At 45.6% G+C, this 22,127-nt stretch overlaps 1 protein-coding gene and 1 non-coding gene across 3 annotated transcripts in view; both read left to right on the top strand.

The window, feature by feature from the left end:
* The first annotated feature begins 6,779 nt into the window (after positions 1 to 6,779).
* Positions 6,780 to 22,127, top strand: part of GK5 (glycerol kinase 5) — an 89,458-nt gene continuing 74,110 nt past the window's right edge. The window contains exons 1-3 of one of the 2 annotated variants that reach the window (XM_075546810.1): positions 6,780 to 7,038; positions 12,641 to 12,734; positions 18,427 to 18,502. In XM_075546810.1, coding sequence (XP_075402925.1) covers positions 6,877 to 7,038; positions 12,641 to 12,734; positions 18,427 to 18,502 — 332 coding nt within the window. In that variant the 5' untranslated portion in view covers positions 6,780 to 6,876. The remainder of the gene's footprint in view (positions 7,039 to 12,640; positions 12,735 to 18,426; positions 18,503 to 22,127) is intronic. The other variant, XM_075546811.1, reaches the window with a different exon arrangement.
* On the top strand, positions 11,550 to 11,683 carry LOC142447696 (small nucleolar RNA SNORA22). The gene has a single exon (XR_012784356.1). It is a non-coding gene; the product is annotated as a small nucleolar RNA SNORA22 (small nucleolar RNA).

The following is a 22,127-nucleotide window of genomic DNA, read 5'->3' on the forward strand; positions in this document are numbered from 1 at the left end:
TGAGATGAGACAGGAAGGTGAGGCACTCCTCTTTAGCAATGACCTCTCTTTAGGTATGCCCAGTCTTTGGTTGTTTTTACACCTAAAGATGTGCTTGTAAGCCTGCACATTATGTCACTTCTACTCCTGTGACGTACACAGACAAGTGAGTGAATGAAAAGATTTCCTGTCACTTAATAGTCCTCAGGTAGGGAGAATTTAAGAGATGGAGGAGTGATCCTGCTCATGTTTCTGACACCAGATGCGTCGTCCGGGCACGTAGCTGCATTGGGTATGCGTAGCCTTGAGACTCAGGTTTCTCTTAAATGGTAATCCTTCCTGAGATTTACAGCAACTCAGCCATGGAAAGGCCACCATTTTTGCCATGGCCACCTGAAGGTTTAGGGGGGCACGGTGCTGTTTATCTTCTTCTCTAGGATGGCAGGAAGACAGCCTATGGCATGGTCGCCACTATGTGGTACAGCCATCCCTGGGCAGGAGGACCAGCGTTCATTGCTTACCTCTGGAAAGAGTTTCTGTTTCCGGGTCCTCTGAAGGCACCAGTGACGAGGGGAAAGGATTCCACCTTCATCATTTACTGACCCTTATGGGTCGATTGTGTCCTCTTCCAAAAGATATATTCAAGTCTTCACACCTAGTCCCTGTCAATGTGATCTCTCTGGAGAGGCATCTTTGCAAATGTAATGAGTTGACCTGAAGTCCTCCTAGATTCGGGTGGCCCGTGTATCCTTAGACAGGAGATAAGACACAGGCAAACGGGAAAAAAATGTCATGTGTCAAGAAGGTAGGACTTGGAGTGATGTCTCTAGAAGTCAAGGCCTACCAGCGCATGACCGGAGGCTTGACCTTGCGGAGGCTTGACCTTGCAGAGTTGTGAAACTAGCTTCCCTTGCTTTCAGCCAACTGGAGTCCGGTCATGTGGGAAGCCCACGGAGACGATCCCACTGGCTGTGCATTCTCTGAGCAGGTGTGAGGTCTCAGTGAAACACAGCGGGGACCCTCTCTTGGGGTCCCCCCGACAATGAAGTGAGAGAAGAACCAGCCGGCGATGGGCACAGCAGTCACTGACATCGCTTCTCTCCTCTGGGAGATGCAAAATGCATGCTTCCCTTTTTGTCTTGTTTGCCAGGAAGCAGGAAACCAGGCTTTGGTTTCTCTCTTTCTTTCTTTCTTTCTTTCTTTCTTTCTTTCTTTCTTTCTTTCTTTCTTTCTTTCTTTCTTTCTTTCTTTCATTTCTGAAGTCACTGACTCTTGTTTGGGTTTCCTGGTATAGCTACTCTCTCGATTTTGATCTGGCTCAAAGTTCTCTGTTGGTTTGAAATCTTGCTAGACACCAAGCTGAGAATTTGTAGTGTTTGGTCCATACTCCTGGTCAGAGAACTAACTCGCCCAGTGGGTAAACGGGCTTCAAGGCAAGGCGGGAACATTGTGAGATAGGGGCTGGGTATTGGGGAGGTAATCTACCGATAGGTTAAAGCCACAATACTTAGGGTTGGGTAGGGAGGAGAGACTTGATTCTGGCTGGCTCAGTGTCTAGCGGACTCAGCATGGTGAGTGGGCAGTTGTGGTCCTCAGAGCGGGTGCGTGGTAGCACTCCAGACCTGCATACAGGAGTCCAGATGAGGGAGCCCCAGCCTCATGGTGGAAGCGACTTCTGAGCCTTATATAAGAGGAGAGGGAGAATGAACGTTTTTGTGTGGCTTGAAGTTTGGGACTCACTTTCAAAAAACAAATACAAAAATAACTCACTTTATCAAGTTACCAAAAACATGGGATGGATCGTGAACAGCTTGCTAGTGCTCTTCAGGCTGGCGGAATGGGAAGGACTGGCAGACGAGGGCGCAGCAGTTGAACCCTAACTTCACAGGGCACCGACCTCTGTCTCACTGGAGGGTTCAAGCTAAGTCTTCAGATGCAAATCAGGAAACTGAGGCAGGAGCGCCGCCATCTAAAGCAGAATGGAGCTCATAATCCAGGGCTTAAGTAGAAGAATGTGGCTTGATTTTCATGTGACTACCCAGGGTGTAGTCCTTTGTTTCAGGTGCCAGACTGAAGGCAGCCAGCCGCGTCTAGGCCTCTCTAAGCAATGGAAGACCTGCATTGACGGTCATATTGATAGTTAGTCCATTGTTAATCAAAAGAGTAGACATAGAACACACTTTAAGATTTAGTTTGTGAAAAATCCAAAATGTTAACAACCCTCTCTCTCCCTGGCAGTAAAAATTCACTTTAAGCTTAAATCAGTAGGGATGTTCTAAGTAGGGAAAGAAGCAACCAAGGTCATTTAGATAAACTATTGGCATGCAACCTCAGGAGATGGTGATCGAAGATGGCTGTCTGATAACTCCTAGAGAAATGGAGAAATCAATTAAAAAAATTTTTTTTGTGTGAAACTTACCTCTTTAGTCAAATTATGGCAAAACCTGCAAAGCACCTCCGGCGACCACTGTAAACCATGCTTTCTGCCGCATAACTTCAGGTATAGAACTTGTTTGGCTGTCACTGGAGTTTTGAAGCAGTTTGGAGGGGGAAGAGCTTCTTGTTTCCTCCTGTCTAGCGCTTGCAGATACAAACTTAGTTTTCCTACTCAACCTGGTCTCTCTCTTTGGCTGCATCCCGGACCTTTGTTTCCAGCACCACTCTGACCCTCTGCCTATATTAGTTCAGAGACGGGGGTAGGCTGAGTGCCTCTGTGTCTTGTAGACATGGCGTGGGAGGGGTTTGCACATGTACATTTATTTGCCCACTCAATCATTGAGTACTTGTGCATCTTGGAACTGTCAAAATAAATAATTCATAACATCATAGTAGATTACTCTGTAAGTGTAATAGACAACTTTAAAGTTGGGCAGCACAGCATTACTGAGTAATCCAATTAACTAACACATTCAGGATACTTACATTTCATTTCATTAGGAACTTAAAAGCTTTTGATTGGTTGCTGAGTATGTCAGATTACATATAGCAGAATGTGTTTAACCATTACCAAGAATAAAAAGACAGAAACCTTGCAAAGACAACCAGAAGACTAGCAAGTTATGATTTCAAGACTTTTGGAGGTTAGATATGACATGTTCATAATTCTTCCGTTGTTTTCTGATAGAATGCATGCCAGGTGCTCCATGAGCCGGATCACCTAAACACCGTGATGTGAAACTAGATAAAGCTGCTTCTACCGGCTATTTTCAGTTTAAGTCATCACTATCAGCTTCAAAATGTCAACATTTATAACCTATATATGATCATATAGGACATATGTTTCTAACCTTTAATAAGACAACCTTTAGTGTCATGGGCAACAGAATTCTCTCTGTTTTCATAAAGCAAAATGTGCAATTTATTTTCATATAACAAAAGAGGAGACAGACACGAGCACATAATGTCATTAGGGTCCCCCATAGCCATCACCTCTGGCCTCTACATCCCTGGGAAGAGTGAAGGAGGGTGTACAATGACTGGGCTTTGAGACACTGGAAGGAACATTCCTAAGAAGGTTGGCAAAAAGTTTCCCCCGCTGGACAGCTTCTGGGGAAAGAAGCCTGAGCTGTTGTCCTGGCTGGCCTGCTGTCCCGGAGTGAGCATGGGAATTCCTTGGAGGTAGAAGGGAATGGAGGTCTCCACACAGAGTCCCAAAGCACCATTTATTTCCTTTGGGGTGTGACAGTCATTGGGACTCTCATATATATTTTCTGACCCAACTCAGAGGTAGTGAATCCCAGTTAGCATGGGTCTGAGGAAGGAACTGCAGGAGGACACAGTGTAAGGACAGACAGTGGTGGGAAAGAGCCCATGAGCACATCTTCTCTAGTTACTCCTGAGGCCAAATCTATATGAAGGCCAAGCCAATTGGGTCAAGGAGTACAGAGCCCCAAGACTCTGAATCAAGAGGAAGTGTGACTCATTAGCTACAGCAGCTAAAGAGTCTCTGAGCTCTGTGTCTGTGTCCTGGGGCCTACCTCCTTTCCCTGACACCTGAGCAACGAGGGCAGAGGGGAACTGAGGCCAGGTAAAAACAGTAGGCAGCACTCTGGTTGAGGTAAAGGAACTCCATTTTGGATTTTTTACCCGAGTTCTTCGTGCTCAGCTTATCTCATACTCCAAAGCATTTTTCCAGAAGACAGGTTTCTTCAGAGTTCCAAAGTCAACCAAGGTCTGAGATAAAGGAACACTAGACTCATAGGTTTTTAAGGTCTTGGTTCCTACACTTTCTGCTTCTTTCATAATTTTCAAAATAACTGCTTTTTAAAAAACAAACAAAGAAAGTAAATTTCTGACCCCAAGAAGTCCAGGATATTTCTCTTGGAGAAGTGTACTAAATATCAACATTGGGGAATCAAAACTATTTTCTCTGTTATCAATGGGACCCCCTCCCTTGACCATGATTCTTTTCCCTCCAAATTACAATGTTAGTATATATTTGGTGAAAGCATCCCTAAGGCCAAGTATGAGAAGTGGGGGTTCTACCGGACAGGAATAGGGAGAAAAAGATAGATAGATATAAAAGATATATATTTAAGTGAATGTTCCAACTTCCAATGAAAAGAATAAAAAAACCCAATTTGGTCAAATTGGCTAAAAGCTAGGTGGTTAAAGTGACAATTTGGTCAAAAGAATAATTTGCTTAAAAATGAATCTTTTCTACTTTTTACTTGAGATAGCACTTTACATTGTGAATTAAGCATTTTCCCTAAATGAATATGTCTACATTAAAGAATATAAGACCGGAATGCTCCTTAGGAGCTAGGAGCTATTTGGTTACTTTGGACATGTCACGAGGAAAGACCAAGTGCCAAGAAGGACATCAGGGTAGGTAAGACAGGGCACCAGCAAACATCAAGGAAGCCCCTCCACAGCAGAACAATGGGCTCCAACATACCAGTGATCATGAAAAACGGCACAGGACTGAGCAGCGTTCATAAAGCCATGTGATGAGCCAGATAGGGACCTGGCAGCATTACTCTGATAATTTTTTTTTAAAAAAGGAGATAATAGTTTTTCTGTGCTAGTGACTCTGGAGAGGTTCCTACATTTGGCCAGGACATCCCCAGAGAGCCAAACTGACCCATGGGACAATCTGAGGCTGAAGCAAAGGGTTAAGGGCTTCTGAATGGGTTTCACATTCTTGACAAGCAACTGTTGGGGTGGAGGCAGTACTTATTGATGTGCAAGGGGCTCTGGTGGGTAAGAGGGGTAAGAGTTTGACAGCAGCTGTAAGTTTGACTGCTGGAACCAACCAACAGCTTCTGGAAAGAAAGACCAGACAGTCTTTGAAGGTCACAGCCCAGGAAATCCTGTGAGGCAGTCCTACATTGGCCCGTAGGTTCAATAAGAGTTGAAAACCAACCTATCCTTGCAAGAGTCACTTCATTGTGCTCATGCAGAACCTGCTCATGGACAGTGGTCTGAACAGGACAAAGGAATACTACATGTTTAAAATCAGGATAGGCTTGTATCACGGTTGCATCCTCTCACCGTACTTACTCAATCTAAGCTGATCAGATAATCAGAAAAGCGAGATTGTAGGAAGAATTTGGCATTAGGATTAGAGGAAGGCTTATTAAGAACCTGCATTATGTAGATGGCACAATCTTGCTTGCTGAAAATGAGGAGAACTTAAAGAACTTGCTGATGAAGATCAAGGATTGGAGCCTTCAGTATGGACTACAATTTAATGTACAGAAAACCAAAATCTTCACTACTTGATCAGTAGACAACATCCATGGGGATAAATGGAGAAAAGATTGAAGTTGTTAGTGATTTTGTTTTGCTTGGATCTACTTCCAATGCTCATGGAAGGAGTAATCAAGAATTCAAACAACATATTACAAGACCTTTTTTAAAGTGTGGAAGAGCAAATATGTCACTTTCAGGATGAAGGTTCACCTGGCCAAGCCAGGCTATTTTCAATTTCCTCACATTCCTGTGAGAGATGGACAAGACAAATGGGCACATTTCCATTATGGTGAAGAATCTTGAAAGCATCATGGGCTGCCGGAAGAACAAGCACATCTGTCTTGTAAGAAGCACAGCCAGGATGCTCTGTGGAGGTGAAGACGTCGAGGCTTAGTCGTCTCAGATTTCGGACGTGTTCCCAGAGGAGGCCAGCCCCTGGAACAGGACGTCTGGCTTGGTAGAGTAGGACAAAGAGGGACCCTCAGGCACGGGTTGGCCCAGTGACCGCGCCAGCGGGCTTTAACATAGTGATTGTGAGAACGTGCGGGATGGGGCAGCACTTTGTAGTTACTCACAGGGTCACCGTGAGGTAGAACCACCTCGACGGCACGAACACGGTCTGAACGACCAGATCCTCTAGTGGGAGTTCAGTGCTTCATTCTACTTCCTGTTAAACTTTTAGTTCCTTCAACTGTCACATCGCCGTAGTCACTGCTTTCGGCCCATTGTCCGAGGGGTCTCTCCAAGGTTGTACTTTATTGAGGAAGCACGCATCCCCCGCTTTCTCCGCAACAGCAGATGGACTTGAACCGCTAACCTTGACAGTGACTCATAAAGGGTGACTTGGGTTAAAAGCAACACATGGATTACTTCAGGGTGCTTGGGGTTTCCAGGAAGTGATGACAATACCCGGGCAGAGCTGGCGCTGTCAACGGTGGGCGTGGAGCAATTGGAACTGCAGAGGCGTGGAGCAGGACTGGAACCTCGGCGCAGCCCGCTGCACCCCCGCCCGGGCGCGCTCCCAAAAATCTTCCCTGCGTGGCGTGACGTCACCGCGTTGGGGCGGGGCCCCGTCCCAATCTCGCGGAGGCGGCGGGACGGGGCGGGGCGGGGGCGGCGGCCCGGCCACTAAGGTGCGGGTGTTTGCCGCGCGCTCGCCCGGGAGGCGGCTGCGGCGGTGGCGGTGGCGCGTGCGGCGTCCGGATGCCTGGGCCGTCCGCCGTGGCGGAGCCGGGGCTCCCCGAGCCGGGCGCGTCAGGTCCGCGGCGCGCAGGCTTCGTGCTGGGGCTGGATGTGGGCAGCACGGTGATCCGCTGCCACGTCTATGATCGCGCGGCGCGGGTCCGCGGCTCCAGCGCGCAGAAGGTGACCCGGGCGCGGGGTGCGGGGGACCCGGGCGCGGGCCGCGGGGTGGGGGGACCCGGGCGCGGGGTGGGGGACCCGGGCGCGGAGTGGAGGACCCGGGCGCTGGCCGCGGGGTGCGGGACCCGGGAGCCGGCCTCGGGGTGGGGGGACCCGGGCGCGGGCCACGGGAGGCCAGCTGGCGGCGCTGCCTCTACCAGCCGGACGCGGCCACCTGCTGCACCGCGGACCCTGGCGCCAGGCGCGCTGGAACCCGGCGCTCCCTGCCCGAGCCAGGCCGGGGCAGGAGGGCCCAGCGTGGGCCTGGGCCCGCACGCGCCTCCGGTCACCTGGGCAGCCTCCTGTCCGGCGTCACCTGGGGGGACTGAGCGACTCGCGGGCAGGGAAGGCTGCGCGCATCCAGCCAGAGCAGCGTTCGGGACTTGCTTGCTTTCTCCCTGCACTTCCTTGATAAATCTCCAACCCCGTCACTATTGCCGTTTGCGGTTTGCAGATCATGGTGGTACTTAAATGCAATGTCTGTCCCTCGGTTTTCTTCATTGACTCCTCGCGAAAGTGCTGGTTCCGCAAAGGAGCGACTGATTGCCGCTTAGATTCGAGATATTGAGCAAGTGGGGCAGGCTGGGTGTCTTCACAGTTCTCTGTTGCCTATTTAAGAATTCATAACCGTACCCCTTTTTTTCTGGTTTGAGAACCCTACCAAGTTATTGATTTCCTAAAGAGTAAGGCCTGGAACTGGGAACGATCAACAGATGATGCCTGTATTCTCATTTTAGTCGAGTGTGAATTTCTAATACCCTAATGAGCACACAGTTGTTTCTTGGATGATTACCACCGTTAGGTGAACTCAGTCAGTTCTACTTGGTGGTGACCTTATGTGTCAGTCAGAGTGGAACTGTCACATAGGGTCGTCTTGGGAAAACTCCCAGCTCATTGCCGTGCCTTTTCCACTCACTGCGACCCCCAGCAGGACAGAGGAGAGGTGCTTCTGTGGCTTCCGGAGACTACACCTTTATGGAAGTGGAAAGCCTCCTCTTTCTCCCACAGAGGGCCTCGGTGGTTTAGAACCATTGACCTAGCATCCCTGTGCATATCCTCTGTACCACCCACTGACAATTAGATTTGCTGCAGAACACTTAGCCATTTGCACCATGAGGGTTCCCGTTGGTTAACAGTGTTCTAATTTTCTTTTCTTCCTGATAGTGGCATCTTTTTATGTTAGGAGAGTTAGGAGGACTGGAGCTGTCTCCTAAGTCATTCCCAGCACTGGGCTTTTTTTCTTGACATCTCACCCAGTCCCAATCCTACCAGGGTGTTTCTCAGCAGCAGCAGCAGCTGCCCAGGAGCAGGTATAGCCAGGGGGGCAAGTAAGCAGTGACTACATTGGTCATTCGCTTTGAGAATATAGCAGGCTTGCATTTCAGGCTTTGAAGCAGGACAGTGAGCTGCTCAGGTAGCTGTGTCGGATCAGTGCCTACTGCAGACCCTGAGTCCCTACTCTAGCCTTCATTCTAGCAAATGAAAGCAGACACTGACTGCCCTAGAGACTGCGTGTTCCTTACCAGCTTATTAGGCTTTGTAATATACTGCCTTTTTTACACCAGCCTCCCTTATCATTCTAGACACAAAGCATCTTTTGTTTTTAATTTATGTATTCATTGTGTATAAAAGAGCCTAGTGGCTTTAGTAGGTAACAAGTTGGCCTGCTAAACATGAGGTCAGCACTTTAAAGACAGGGTTTTCTACTCCGTGAAGAGTCCCAGTCCCAGAAGCCCACAGGGCAGGAGTCGAAATCAACTTAGTCCCAGTGACTTTGGTTTGGGTTTGGGAGGTAAAATTTACAGAGCAACTTAGTTTCCCATTTGACAGTGTGCACATGGAGTGTTTCATGACATTGGCCACATCCCCACGACACGCCTGCACCCTCCACCTTTCCACCTGGCTTCCTTCTTCCCCATTGATCCATCTGTGCTTTAGGACAAATGCTGCCCTTTAGCTCGAAAATTGATTGTTTTAAGGAACAAGGTATTGTTAATGATTTTATGAGCCTATATTGTTTTCATTTTTTAAAACTGGTTTTAATTTTATCTTTAAAATGTTTGGTCAGAAATTAATTAGAAATTAAAACAAACGATCCAAGACAAATCTGGTCCACTGCTGCAGATAGCTGAGTTCCTGAGGACAGAGGGCCTTGGAGGTCTGCCTTGTGAAACCAGCTCTGTGAATAAGGAAGGGATAATAAGTGAGGAAAGAACATCTCATAGAAACCTGAAGCCTGTTACGTAAGGGCTTGCTTCATAATGCCAAATAAATGGTTTGGGGAAAAAAGTCATCATCCTATGGGCAAGAACAATAGGGTTTTCACTAAAGTTAAAATTCTAAACACAAACTCTTACATGAGGTGGATGTGGGTCAGGCTTACTAGCAGTCTTCAATTTCATTTCTTGTGGCATTCCTTTTTTTGTTTAACAGAAGAGGGAAATGATATATAAGCTTTGAAAAAAGAATTTGTCTTTTACACTTGATCTTAGCCAAAAGGCCGAGAAGCGATGAAGAATTTGTCTTTTAAAAATATTTCTTGAGATTCTGAAATATCGGTGTTAAATACTGGAATAGTCTCCGATGTTGGAAATCCTACAAGTGAAGTGTGCTCTTTTATTGTTTAACAATGAAGACATCTCATCTTTCCCAGTGGAACATCACGTGATGCTTTTGTGAGACACTCATCTTCCCGAGTGGGCCCTGATGCTGTTGTGAGACACTGGCAAGCTGGTAACGACTCCCTCACTTGGCCGCAGGGTACAGACTGATCACCCCAAGAGAACATGTGGTCTCCGCCATGTGTGCCTTCTATGGCCACAGAAAAAAAGGGGGACATCTGGTTTTCTTTTCTTTATCAGCAAAGCCTGTTTTCTTAGTCGAGTTATCTCCTTGTGATTTGGGCTTGATGTTCCTGTGACCGAGCAACAGGTCCCACTGCTGTGTCCTGTGAGTGGGCCGCGTGAGTTGGTGGCCTCCGCAGAGAGGTGTGAGCGTCATCTTTTTATGCGCGCAGTGTTGGGGAGCAGATGCCGTGGGGTCAACCGTTCCCAGCAGCACTGGACTCGCCCTTTTTCTGGGTGTCGCCGTCGAGTCCCAGGTTTCCTATTTAAAGCAGTGTTAGTCACACCGAGTGTTCTGAGAAGTTGAGAGAAAGGACAGCACCCAAACCCCCCAAACCACCACCACCCCTAAAAACAACAAAAACCTCTTCCAACAAGTGAATCAATTCCGACTCCTAGTGACCCTGTAGGACAAGGAGATCCGCCCTGTGGATTTCAAAGACTGTGACTCTTCACAGAAGCATTTAAAAAATCTTACATAAAAAGGACAGAAAGGCTATTTGGTGGGAGGGGAATGGATCCCCCCCCCAAATACAGGTGTATTGGCACATCATTACACGTCAGTTTTAGAGCATGCCCCATCCCCCATCGTCAAATCGCCTTTAAAATGAGTTGTGCAATCACCATCCGTTCTGGTGCTCCCTCCCCCCTCTCGCTTTCATTAATTGCTACCCAGATCCCCTTCCCCTCCCTATGACCCCCCACCCCTGCATCCCCTCTAAACCCCGTATCAGTTATTATCATTGTGCACCCACTCCGCCTGTGTTTCACAACTGGGAAACCAACAGAAAACACTAAAAAACAAAATTGCCCTAAGGTGGTAAGGATAAAGCCATAACAGTATAAAGACAAAAATACAACTGATGCATGAGAAGCAAAAGACCCCCGCCAACAGTCAGAAAGCCAGGGGAGAAATTTGTCATGGAGCCAGTAAGAGACTTAGACCTAGAACAAATTCAGGTCTGTAGGGAGGTCTACTGGCCAGCATTATCAACATGGCCACGGTCTCTGCCTGTGAGGAAGGCTGTTCGAGACTCGACGATGGGTTCGGGGCTCCCACTGTCCTCCATAGCCTTCTACAAATTGGGTGTTCGTAGGTTTAGCTCTGATACTTTTCTCTTCGCCACATTTGAATTTTGGAACCCCACAGGGGCAGTCCCCTTCTGTCCTCTAGGATTGCTGGGAGTCGGAACCCATCGACCCCCGCAGGTGGGGGTGGGTCATTACCGGTGGCCACAGCAGGTAAAGGCTGCATCGTAGAATTCACACGCACTGAAAAGCGCACCTTCTCTCCAGAACGGCACACACCTGGCGCCTCTTGGAGGGAAAATTCCTGCTCCAATTAGACCTGTGATCCCATGAGGTGACCTTGCATGGCTTTTTCTTTTGATATTTTCCCATGTAAAAATGTCCCCATTTTAATGATTTACGTGTTCACTGTAGTGATAACTACGCGCACAGTGTCATATATCAGTCACCATGACCTATTTATAAAACTTTCTATCACTCCGGAGAGCAAATGCCTTGAGAATGATTGGGGCAGGGAATGTATGGATGTGCTTTATACAATTGATGTATGTATATGTATGGATTGTGGTAAGAGTTGTTTGAGTCCCTAATAAAATGTAAAAGTCGCACAGTGGACATCCGAGTGTGCTTCATAGTTCCCTTGGCCGTAACACTGTGCTAGAGCAATGTCTGGTCTTTTCCTCTGCGTTGAAAGGCACGTTCATCCTTTCAAATGTATTCAAAAGGCCAGCACACTAAAAATAAATAAATAAGTAAATAAATAAATAAAATGTAAAAGAAGAAAAGAGAAAAAAATGATTAGGGCAAAGACTGTACAGATGTGCTTTATACAATTGATGTATGTATATGTATGAACTGTGAAAAGAATTGTATCAGCCCCAATAAATTGTTAAAAAAAAATTTAAAACAAAAACAAAAAACTTTCTATCACTCTAAAACTCAGTGTCCACTAGTCAGTGCTCCTAATTTCCCTTTCCCTGCCTCTTGATAAGCACTAACCCGCGTACTTTGCTGTGAATTTGACCCTTCCAGATACAGCGTGTCCGTGGAGCCATGCCGTATTTTCCTAAAGGACAGAAAGGTGCCCAACTCAGGGAATGAGGGAAACAGTAGAGCAGGGACTGCCTCCCCCCTTGAGTTCCCTTCCATGTTCGGGGAGCTCAATCACAAGAGCTGTTTCTGGAGATTTCTTTGCACTGTGGGGCCCAGCGCCTGGCAGAAGGGAGCCAAAAGAGCGGGCATCTCGCTGCCAGTTCAGTGATGTTCCAGTTCCACCGTCTTTCCCACTGCTGCCACATTGGCTTGCTCCAGGTCTGGAGTCTGTTCGTGCCTTCTGTCCAGCGTTCTCTGCCTTCGCAGGGAGAGGCCAGTGGGTGCGCACTCCATCATGGCAGGACCAGAACTCGCTGCTTTGTCTTTTTAAAGCTCATTCTTAAGACGGTCTTTCTAAAACCGTCTTTAAAAACGATAACATCTTCATTGTAGAAAACTTGGAAAGTGAAGATAAACTCATGAAGTAAAGATAAGGGGTTCTTTTACATAGGGTTCATTTTATTGCATGTATGTATTCTATTTTAATAAAACAAGCAATTAGTAAACAAAAGCATGTTATCAATTATTTAAATGAGTCTTAACATGCCGTTGCTATTGGCTTGATGTACTGTGTTTACTAAATCGTTTCCTTTCGTAAATAGGTAGAAAGCCTGTATCCTCAAGCTGGCTGGGTGGAAATTGATCCCGATGTTCTCTGGGCTCAATTTGTGGCTGTAATAAAAGAAGCTGTCAAAGGTAAGTGGATCGAATCATAATTCCTCTTAAAAGAGGCTTTGTTTACAGTACCAGTGCTCCTTGGATTTTGAGATGTTTCAAAATAAGAAGGTAGGAAAGAGAAGCAATTAGGCCTGAGAAAATGAAAGTCTTAGAATTCACATTAACCAAAATTCACCTTTGGAAAGGTCTGTACTATCTATGTCTTTGTGCTATTGTGTTGTTGCCCATATGTTACAATTGTATGTATAATATCTAATTGGGAAGCCTGGTTCCCCATGTTTGGGGTACTTTCTCCTGTCCCGACCGGGTGTGGAAGGTCGGCAGATTTGCGCCCTCTGGCTCAGGTTTGTTTGATGGTGTTTCAGCCGCAGCATAGTCGCTCACGCTTCATTGCAAGTTCTAGCAAATGCTGATGGAATTTCCTGTTGTAGCAGAGGACTAGAAAGAGTTACAACACAATTCTTGATCTCATGAGTTTACAACTAAGCTTCCTTCATGTAGGAGGAGATTTTGTTTGTGTGTTTTGTTTTCAGAAAGAGGAACTTGAAGAGGACCTGATGCAAAGGGCTTAAGTGGAGAGCAAATGATTTGAGAATGATTGGGGCAGGGAATGTATGGATGTGCTTTATACAATTGATGTATGTATATGTATGGATTGTGATAAGAGTTCTATGAGTCCCTAATAAAATGTAAAAAAAGAAAAGAGGAGAAAAAAAAGAAAATGATTAGGGCAAAGAATGTACAGATGTGCTTTATACAATTGATGTATGTATATGTATGGATTGTGATAAGAGTTCTATGAGTCCCTAATAAAATGTAAAAAAAGAAAAGAGGAGAAAAAAAAGAAAATGATTAGGGCAAAGAATGTACAGATGTGCTTTATGCAATTGATGTATGTATATGTATGGATTGTAATAAGAGTTGTATGAGCCCCTAATAAAATGTTTTAAAGAAAGAGGAACTTGATATGAAAACACTCTCTGGGCACAGCTATCGTCTCAACTTTCAGCTCTGTCAAGACCTTCCCAAAGATGAATTTGATTCATGTAAATTCGAAACAAACCTTGGGTTATTTTCTCTGGATAATTGCTTCCCCTTTCTACCATGTTGTTTCAGAATATTTCAGGATCTAGTTTTAAGAAGTTATAAAACGTACTGTGGGCACCCCATCCCGTTTTCCAAGGTTAAAGTGTGATTTGCCACATTTGCCATGCCCAGTGAAGTCTGAAAGTGGCGTTCTCTTTTGGTGACCCGCTTCCAATGTGGTTGTCGATATCACGGTCTTTATTCCTAAATATTTAAGCCGTGTTGGAAGGAAGCGGGTGGCGTTTGGGAACCCTCTTTGCTGCTCAGCCTGCAATATTCTCTTTTGCTCTTCAGTAGCTTTAATGTCGCTCCTAACATGATCCAAAGCAAAGGCGAGACATTGCATTTAGCTGTGAGTGTGCTTAGCTTCCATGAACAGTTTCCTAAAGTTCCAGCCAATTTAGTAGATCATCCGGAGTTTGGACTGGGAAGGAGTCGGGTATGTGATGATGTGTCTTCCTCAGGATTCAAATCAAAATTGTCCCAAATTTGCCCTGTGGGATAGGTCACTTTTCAAAGTAAGACCCCACACACACCAACATTCAAATTGCTTTATTCTAAGCATTTGGGGTGCAGCGGGTGGGGCTGGGCATGCATGCATTTGGTCTGGAGCACCTGTCTCTGTAGACAATCAGATTTCCGCTTCAGGACTGCTGCTCTCCTCGGCGAGGCCCCTTTATCGCCAGCAGCCAGCATGCCGTGTGACTGGCAGTGCTGACAGTCAGACCCAGTCTCTCAGTAGTAAGAAGAATAAGATGCAGCCGGACTTATTCTAGTTAGGGCTTGTTTTCTCACAGGTCAAGAAAGGCCATTTGGAATCATTAAAAGATGTTTTCACCCGTGAGTACCAGATATACTCCAGTATAAGACAACCCGAATATCAGCGGAGGCACCTAATTGTTTTTTTAAATCGTTTTGTAGGGGGCTCATACAACTCGTTTCAGTCTATACACACATCCATTGGGTCAAGCACATTCGGACATTTGTTGGCAGCATCATTCTCAAAACATTTTCTTGCTACTTGAGCCCTTGGTATCAGCACCTTATTTTTCCCCTCCATTCCCCACCATTCCCTCACGAAACCTTGATAATTTATCCTTTTTTTTCCATGTCTTACACTGTCCAATGTCTCCCTTCATCTACTTTTCTGTTGTCCATCCCCCATTGAGGGGGTTATATGTAGATCCTCATGACCGGTTCCTCCTTTCTCCTCTACCTTCCCCTTACCTTCCTGGTATCACTACTCTCGTTATTGATCCTGAGGGCTTTATCTGTGCTGGAGTCCCTGTGTTTCTTGTTCTTATCAGTACCAGTGTCCATCCTCTGGTCCAGACGGATTTGTAAGGTAGAATTGGGATCATGATAGTGGTGGGGTGGAAGCACTAAAGAACTAGAGGAAAGTTGTATGTTTCATAATTGCTATACTGCACCCTAACTGACTTGTCTCTTCCTCACAACCCTTCTCTAAGGGCATGTCCAGTTGCCTACAGATGGGCTTTGGGTCTCCACTCTGCACTCCCCCTCATTCACAATGATATGATTTTTTTGTTCTTTGATGCCTGATAACTGATCCCATCGACACCTCATGATCACACAGGCTGGCGTTCTGCTTTCATGTAGGCTTTGTTGCTTCATAGCTAGATGGCTGCTTGTTTATCTCCAAACCTTTAAGACCCCAGATGTTATATCTTTTGATAGCTGGATATCATCAGCTTTCTTCACCACATTTGCTTATGCACCCACTTTGTCTTCAACAATTGGGTCGGGAATGTGAGCATCATGGAATGCCAGTTTAGTAGAACAAAGTGTTCTTGCATTGAGGGAGTACTTGAGTAAAGGCCCAATGTCCATCTGCTACCTTAATACTAAACCTATAAGTATATGCACGTAGATCTTCATATATAAATATATTTACATATGTACATGCCTGTATGTACACTTCTATAAATGCCCTTTGCCTCCTAGTTCTTTCCTCTATTTCCTTTTACTTTCCTATTGTCCCACTATCATGCTTAGCCTTCATTTGGGTTTCAGTAATTCCTTTTGGTTATATTGCCCTTGATCAAGCTCTACCAGGTCTCCTACACCCTCCTCGCCATTGATTTGGATCACTTGTTGTTCCCCTGCCCTTGGGTTTATTAACACCCACTTCCTTTCCCTCACCTCCCCCTCTCCCATGTCCCCTAGAACTGTTGATCCTGTTGTTTTCTCCTCCAGATTTTTAAAACAAGACAGAGTAAAAAAAAAGCAACAAAAGAAAAGAAAACAACAAAAACAATGACATAAAACAAAAAAGTCTGTAAATAGTTCAAGATCTGTTTGTTGACCTTCAGGATGGTTTTCCGGTCTAATCTGATAGGGTGTCACGCCCTGGCCCCAAAGTCTAATTTTGGCGTTCCCTCCGGATTTCCTTGCTCTGCTCCCCTTGCTGTTCTGTTGCACACCATTAGTGTTTTGCCTCAGTGTGGTGGGATCAGATCGGGTGCAATTCCCACACTGTGTGAATATTGGGTCTCATAGTGGGGCCAGCCCTATGGTCCTCTCTGTGCATTGGCTGCTCTGAGCAGGTATATAGTCCTCAAGGCTTGGTGGCCCAGGCTGTGCTCCAGTCTCTCTCTCTCTCCTTTCATTTGCTCCCATGTGCTCTGATCAGACATGTCCCTCTTCCTGAGCTGTAGCTTCAATCCTGTCTCTGAAGTAAATTCTTCAGGGGAGGGGTGGCTCTCTACGTAGTTGGGATTGGGGCCGACCCATCAGACCACTCTACTGGTTCCCTGTTTCGTGGCATGTTGCATTCCCATCTTGGGGCACTGGGTTGAAGTCTGGTCCCTCTTTCCCTGTGGAGATATAAACAATACCCTCCCCTTCGGTGGGTTAGGAGGCACCTAATTTTACCACAAAAACGGCATTAAAAATGTACTGAAAAGCAGTAATTTAAAAAAAAAAACTAAAACTATAAAGCTATTTTGACAATGCTTTACTGCCTCCAGATATTCTGTTAAAAGGTTAAATCCAGGTAGGTTTTTTTTTAAACCATTTTATTAGGAACTAATCCATGCATAATACCATTTCATAGTGCAGCCATATCAATCAGTGTTGTACAGTCGCCACCACAGTTTCAAAGCATTTTCTTCCTTTGGAATGCCTCAATATCTTAGTCCCCGCCATGCCCTCCAGGAGCCCCCATCTACTTATCGTCTCTGTAGATACACCTACCCCGCTTCCAGTGCCCAAACATCGAAAACACATCATCGAGAGTCAAGAGGGCTGCCAACAATGACAAAACACAGCAGAGACAAACCCAATATAAAAACATACATCTAAAACCAGATAAGTAAGTGCACTGTGAGATAAGTCTGATATATGTGGACACATTATTCTCATATTTTAGGCCAGGGTTTTGGATGGAGGGAGGCCTTCACAGTTGTGAGTTAGAGATAAGTTCCAATCACATGCTCATAACTAAGATTAATCCCCACAATATCTTCCCATAATAGTCCCACCTTAAAGTTACCTCTGACGGGCACATGGCTGATTGCTATCTGGCCCAGCAGCTATTTTAGGAGCAGTCATGTTGCTGTTGCTCTCCCTGCTCAGGGGACAGTCACTTCCCCTTACCTGCCCCCAGCAGTGGTGTCAGATTAGTCCTCCAATGAACTCAGGGACCTCTAGGGTGAGGGTACGGCCCACTTTGTTACATATGTGTTTACCTGCATGAGGGGGCTTGCATGCTCCAAGAGTAAATAAGACGATGTGAGAATACAATCTGGGACCTCGTTCCTGAAGCCATGGCAGAAGTCGGCACCCTAAAACTTGTGTCTGTCTCTTTATTTCTTCCCGTCAGTTACACAGCCTTCCCTTAGAAGCCATCTGGGTGTGAGGTTGGATCTCACAGGGAATGGGGAGCAGACAGCATTGATGACTGTGTAGCCCCGCTCCATGGGATCAAATAACAGAGTTGTTTGTCAGTGGATATGTTGGATGTATTGGATTGTGTAAGATATGGGGGGAAACTATTATAGAAAAAAAGAAAAGGTATAAGGGTTCCTGGGGGGTAGGGTGAGGGAGGGAGGGCATGAAGGGAGCAGATATCAAGGACTTGAAGAAGGAAGAAAAGGTTCTGAAACGGATTGTGCTAGCAATTGTACAACACTGCTTGGTACGATTAAACTATGGGATGTTATGATATCTGTTAGAGCTCCCAATATAATGATTTTTTAAAAAGATCCTGTTGAACCATTTCTTTTCCACACTGCAGTATTGTCAAGAAAGGTGCCGCTGACTTGTGTTCCCCTAAATTTTATTTTATTGTTGAGAATACACACACTCAAACCTCCACCACCCCAGCAGCCCGATGTCCTTGTTGCTGTGCTTCGCATGGTGCGCCCACTCTCACCCGCCTGTGCAGAGGTCTTTCCCCTGCAGTCCTCCAAGCCACATCCCATTTGGTCTTCCCATTACATCTAGTTCATTTACCAGATCGGTTAAGCTGACTTAACCTGATGCTCGGCTTTAAGGTGATGGAGTCAGGAAATATTTCGGGTGTATGGGTTAAAGCTGATTGTGGCGTCAGTGAATTATCGTTATTTAGTGTCACTGACTTTTATATCCATGTTTCCTTTAGCTGCTGGAGTAGAGATGAATCAAATTGTTGGGCTTGGCATTTCAACGCAGAGAGCAACGTTTATTACATGGGATAAGTAAGTGCCCTGTGAGATAAGTACTCTGGCTGCTACGAAACCTGTCTGGGCGGTTGTGCATTTGAGTCAGGAACAGTGGTCCTGGGTAGAGGGGACGGAAAGGAGCCCACTTACTGGCTTCCTACAGTACGCATGTCCTCTGGGCTTGACTTAAAACTACAAGGAGACTCTTGCTATTCAAATTCTTGTATTCCCTCTTTCTGGCAGTAAATTAGCTTTCTGGGTACCAACATAACCCCCACTTGAGAAGCCTGCCTTTAGAAGGAAGCCAGGAGTCAGTTGAGTCCCTGGGGATGGTGGCCTTGTAAAGGGATATGATTTCTCCTTATAACAATGAACTATGAGTTTGCTTTCATGGCTGCCCTTTCCCCCAGGTTTGGAATGACTATTCTTTCCTGCATTTTGGAATCTCTGCTTGTATATGCCAGCTATTTTCCCAAAAGAAACCCACCCATGTCTTCGTGCCTCATTTACTTTAAAACCATGAAGACTTGCACTGCCCCCAGGGGGTCACTGTGAGTCAGCATTGCCCAGATGGCAGCGGGTTACTCTACAAACAGGACCAGTGAGCCTCTGTGCTGTATCAGGCTGGCAGATTCTACAGTTCCCTGACTCCTTTGTGACTCACTGCAAAGGAGCAGACGGCCCTCACGCAGCAGGAAGCACTTCTTGCCCATTTTTTAGAAAAAGAAAGACAAATCGGACCCTTGTGGAACGATCTCTTTGTCCCACTCCCAGCCAGCACCTCCTCTCCCCAACGCCTTGTAGTGTGTCTTGCATCGGAGGCCATGCTCTCGCCATGGCCTGAGAAGCAGTATTCCTCTCTAGCTGCTCTCAGTAAGATGAAAACCCGGGACTTGGTTTCCAGCGCTCTCCTTTCCTCACCACGCGCAGCCCAGGAAGCTCAGTTTTATGGCCTCTTTTCAATCCTGGAAGATTTTGTTGTTGTTTTCAATGTTCTTAGGATTTTTTGTTTTGTTTTGCTACAGTATACGAGGGGGATTCAAAAAATTTGTGGAAAAATGAAACTGAAAGATAATGGAATTTTTCAATGAATTTGTTGAAGCTCCCTCATATTTAATTAGTGCATATAGCTCGTTTTCCAAAATAATTCTTAAGTGATAATGTTTTCGTTCTGGTCGTTATAAAGCGCTTTTTGTTCCAGGACAAAAGTCATGAGCTGTTTTGTTTTCTCAGTCGCCATGTCCCTCAGGGAGCCTTGTGCCAACTAACCCCGGCGGCTCAGGGCGTGTGCCAGTTAGCAGCGTAAATCATTCTGAGTCACAAGAAGTGGTTCACTGGGTAACCGTGTGAGGGCTTCTGGGAGTGAGGCACTGTGCTGAGATACAAACACACATAAATACACCAGCCTCCAAGGACGTTGCAGAATTCTGATACAAGTCTGTACCCTAAGTTCCTTTGGTTCCCATCGACCAAGCATTTTTAACTTTGGCATTTCATACTTGCATATCAAATAAATCACGGTGCTTCCTGATTTCTGATACAAAATACAAGGGTACATCAAGAAGTATTGCTGCTAGGCTCCACTTTAGACGGGGACAGGTTTATTACAAACGAACTCTGTTTCACCCTGTCTCTGATCTGTAGCTAGCTTTGGGAGGGGGGAAAAAGCCCCTTCTCTCAGTGGCTTCGGCGAGAATCTGTTGGTCCAGTTAAATTCAAGGCAAGAGGTCATCTCAGGAAGCTAAGCAACTGTTTGCTAGGATTCCCAAGCGGTAATCCTGATAGATTTTCCCAAAAAACAGAGTCATCACAGAAGTTTATTAGGAACAAGTTTTGAGAAAATTGGAAGCTGCCTTGGTGAGAAAAAAGGCCAGGAGAAAGTTGTCTAGAATTTCCCCCGTGATGGCAATGTACTTGCTCATTCTTCGAGACCGTGAGAGCTCTCCTACAGGAATTTCACTGGGAAACCTTGCCTCTTTCACCCTTCTGCCTTGATCTTGTCCTTCCAGACTTATTTTTGTTTCCCAAACTCAAATAACATTGAAAAGAAGAGCTGTCTCCATCTGCGGCAGTTACATAATCTATTGTCATCTTGAGACTATTAAGATTGAAGGGGTGGAGTTTAGCCTGGCAATCAGGTCACAGCTTGATGACCTCAATTGGAGGCGCTAAGGAGATAAATAGCTTACTGGAAGCCAGATACAGACGGACTCTCTACTTTGTATTCCTGATGACAAGACGCATGGAGTTATGCTAGAGCCCTGGAGCTGGAGGAGCCACGTAGAGACCCATGCCGGTGCTGAGATGCTTCCACTGCCACTGAATCCACAAGACTTCACCCATTGTCCTGTGATTTTCCTTCATTTGGTGTCATTGCATGTGTTGTGTGAGTCTGAAGAGGAATTTATAGATTGGTATTGGACATATGAACTAATATCGAACTTATGGACTTGATTTGGACTGGGATGTGTTCTCAGTATTCAGTTGCTCTTGTCTATCTTTCTCATACATGTATGAATATCTATGAATCTGTTTCTCTAGTCCACCTGGACTAACACAACATCCTTTCCAGTAGCCAAACTATTGTTTTGATGTGTCAGTCGAAGGGCACAGGGAAGACTCTGGGAAGGGTTAGAGAGAAGTGGAAATATTGCCTGCAGAAGTATATAGACCTAAATGCCAAGTATGTTGAGAAGCCATACCTTCGAATTTTGAGATTTTTGTTTAATGAAAGTTTCTTTTTTTTTCTTTCTGCCCCCCCTTCCCCCCCCACCCCCGCCGACAGGCAAGCATCAAACCTTAATGAAAGTTTCTATGGGTTTATAGCAATATACTTTTTTACTTGCCCTCATTTTTTAATAGCCATAAGAATAGGATAAAGTTTTAGAGGACTTCAAGACAATTCATTACTTTATTGCTTCCCCTCATGTCTTCTTTAATTATTGACAGGGAGAAACTTAAAACAGTGCTAAATAAATATTAGAACATGCACCACTACTTGAGGCCAGTATTCTAGAAAAAATTATGTTATGAATTAATGATGCTACTTTCATCTTGTGATCTTTTCCCATCTTTGTTCTTCAGCCCGTTCTTCTTACTCATAATTATGACTTGTTCCTGCCTTAGAACCTTTGACCTTGGAGTCTGTTTTGTGAGGATTTGTGCGCATTCCCCGCAGTCATTTCTTAAATCTTCCTTGGCCCTGGATTAGATTTGTAACCTAGTAACATTTGCATGGCTCCTGTGCTTGTCTTCCATGGAGCTTGTTTGTATTGTAATCCAGTTGTTCAAAATAGTTTATTTGTTTGATTTCCCTGGTAGAGGTGTATTTATAGGAGACAGAACTCCATGTTTCTCTGTTCATTGCTGTGTCCCCAGCTCCTGGCACATGTTTTTATCATTCTTTCTAAAATCTATGAGCGAGAATTGTATTTTTCAGTGTATATGTGCTCCTGGAGAAGTTCTCCAAAGAAACACATGGATCACATTTCTGTCAAACAATGTGGTAGGCCTGGTTGGTGAGGCAGCATGTATTTCTTTAGGAAATAACGTCTTTAGTGCGTGGGCCAGGTGGCCAGCATCTGAATGCACAGTCCTCAGGCAGGCCACGGTCCTGCAGACGCAGAGTGTACTCAAAGAGTTAGGGGGCAGCCTGATGGGC

Source organism: Tenrec ecaudatus, chromosome 4 (assembly GCF_050624435.1).
Source record: "Tenrec ecaudatus isolate mTenEca1 chromosome 4, mTenEca1.hap1, whole genome shotgun sequence".
Taxonomy (NCBI): domain Eukaryota; kingdom Metazoa; phylum Chordata; class Mammalia; order Afrosoricida; family Tenrecidae; genus Tenrec; species Tenrec ecaudatus.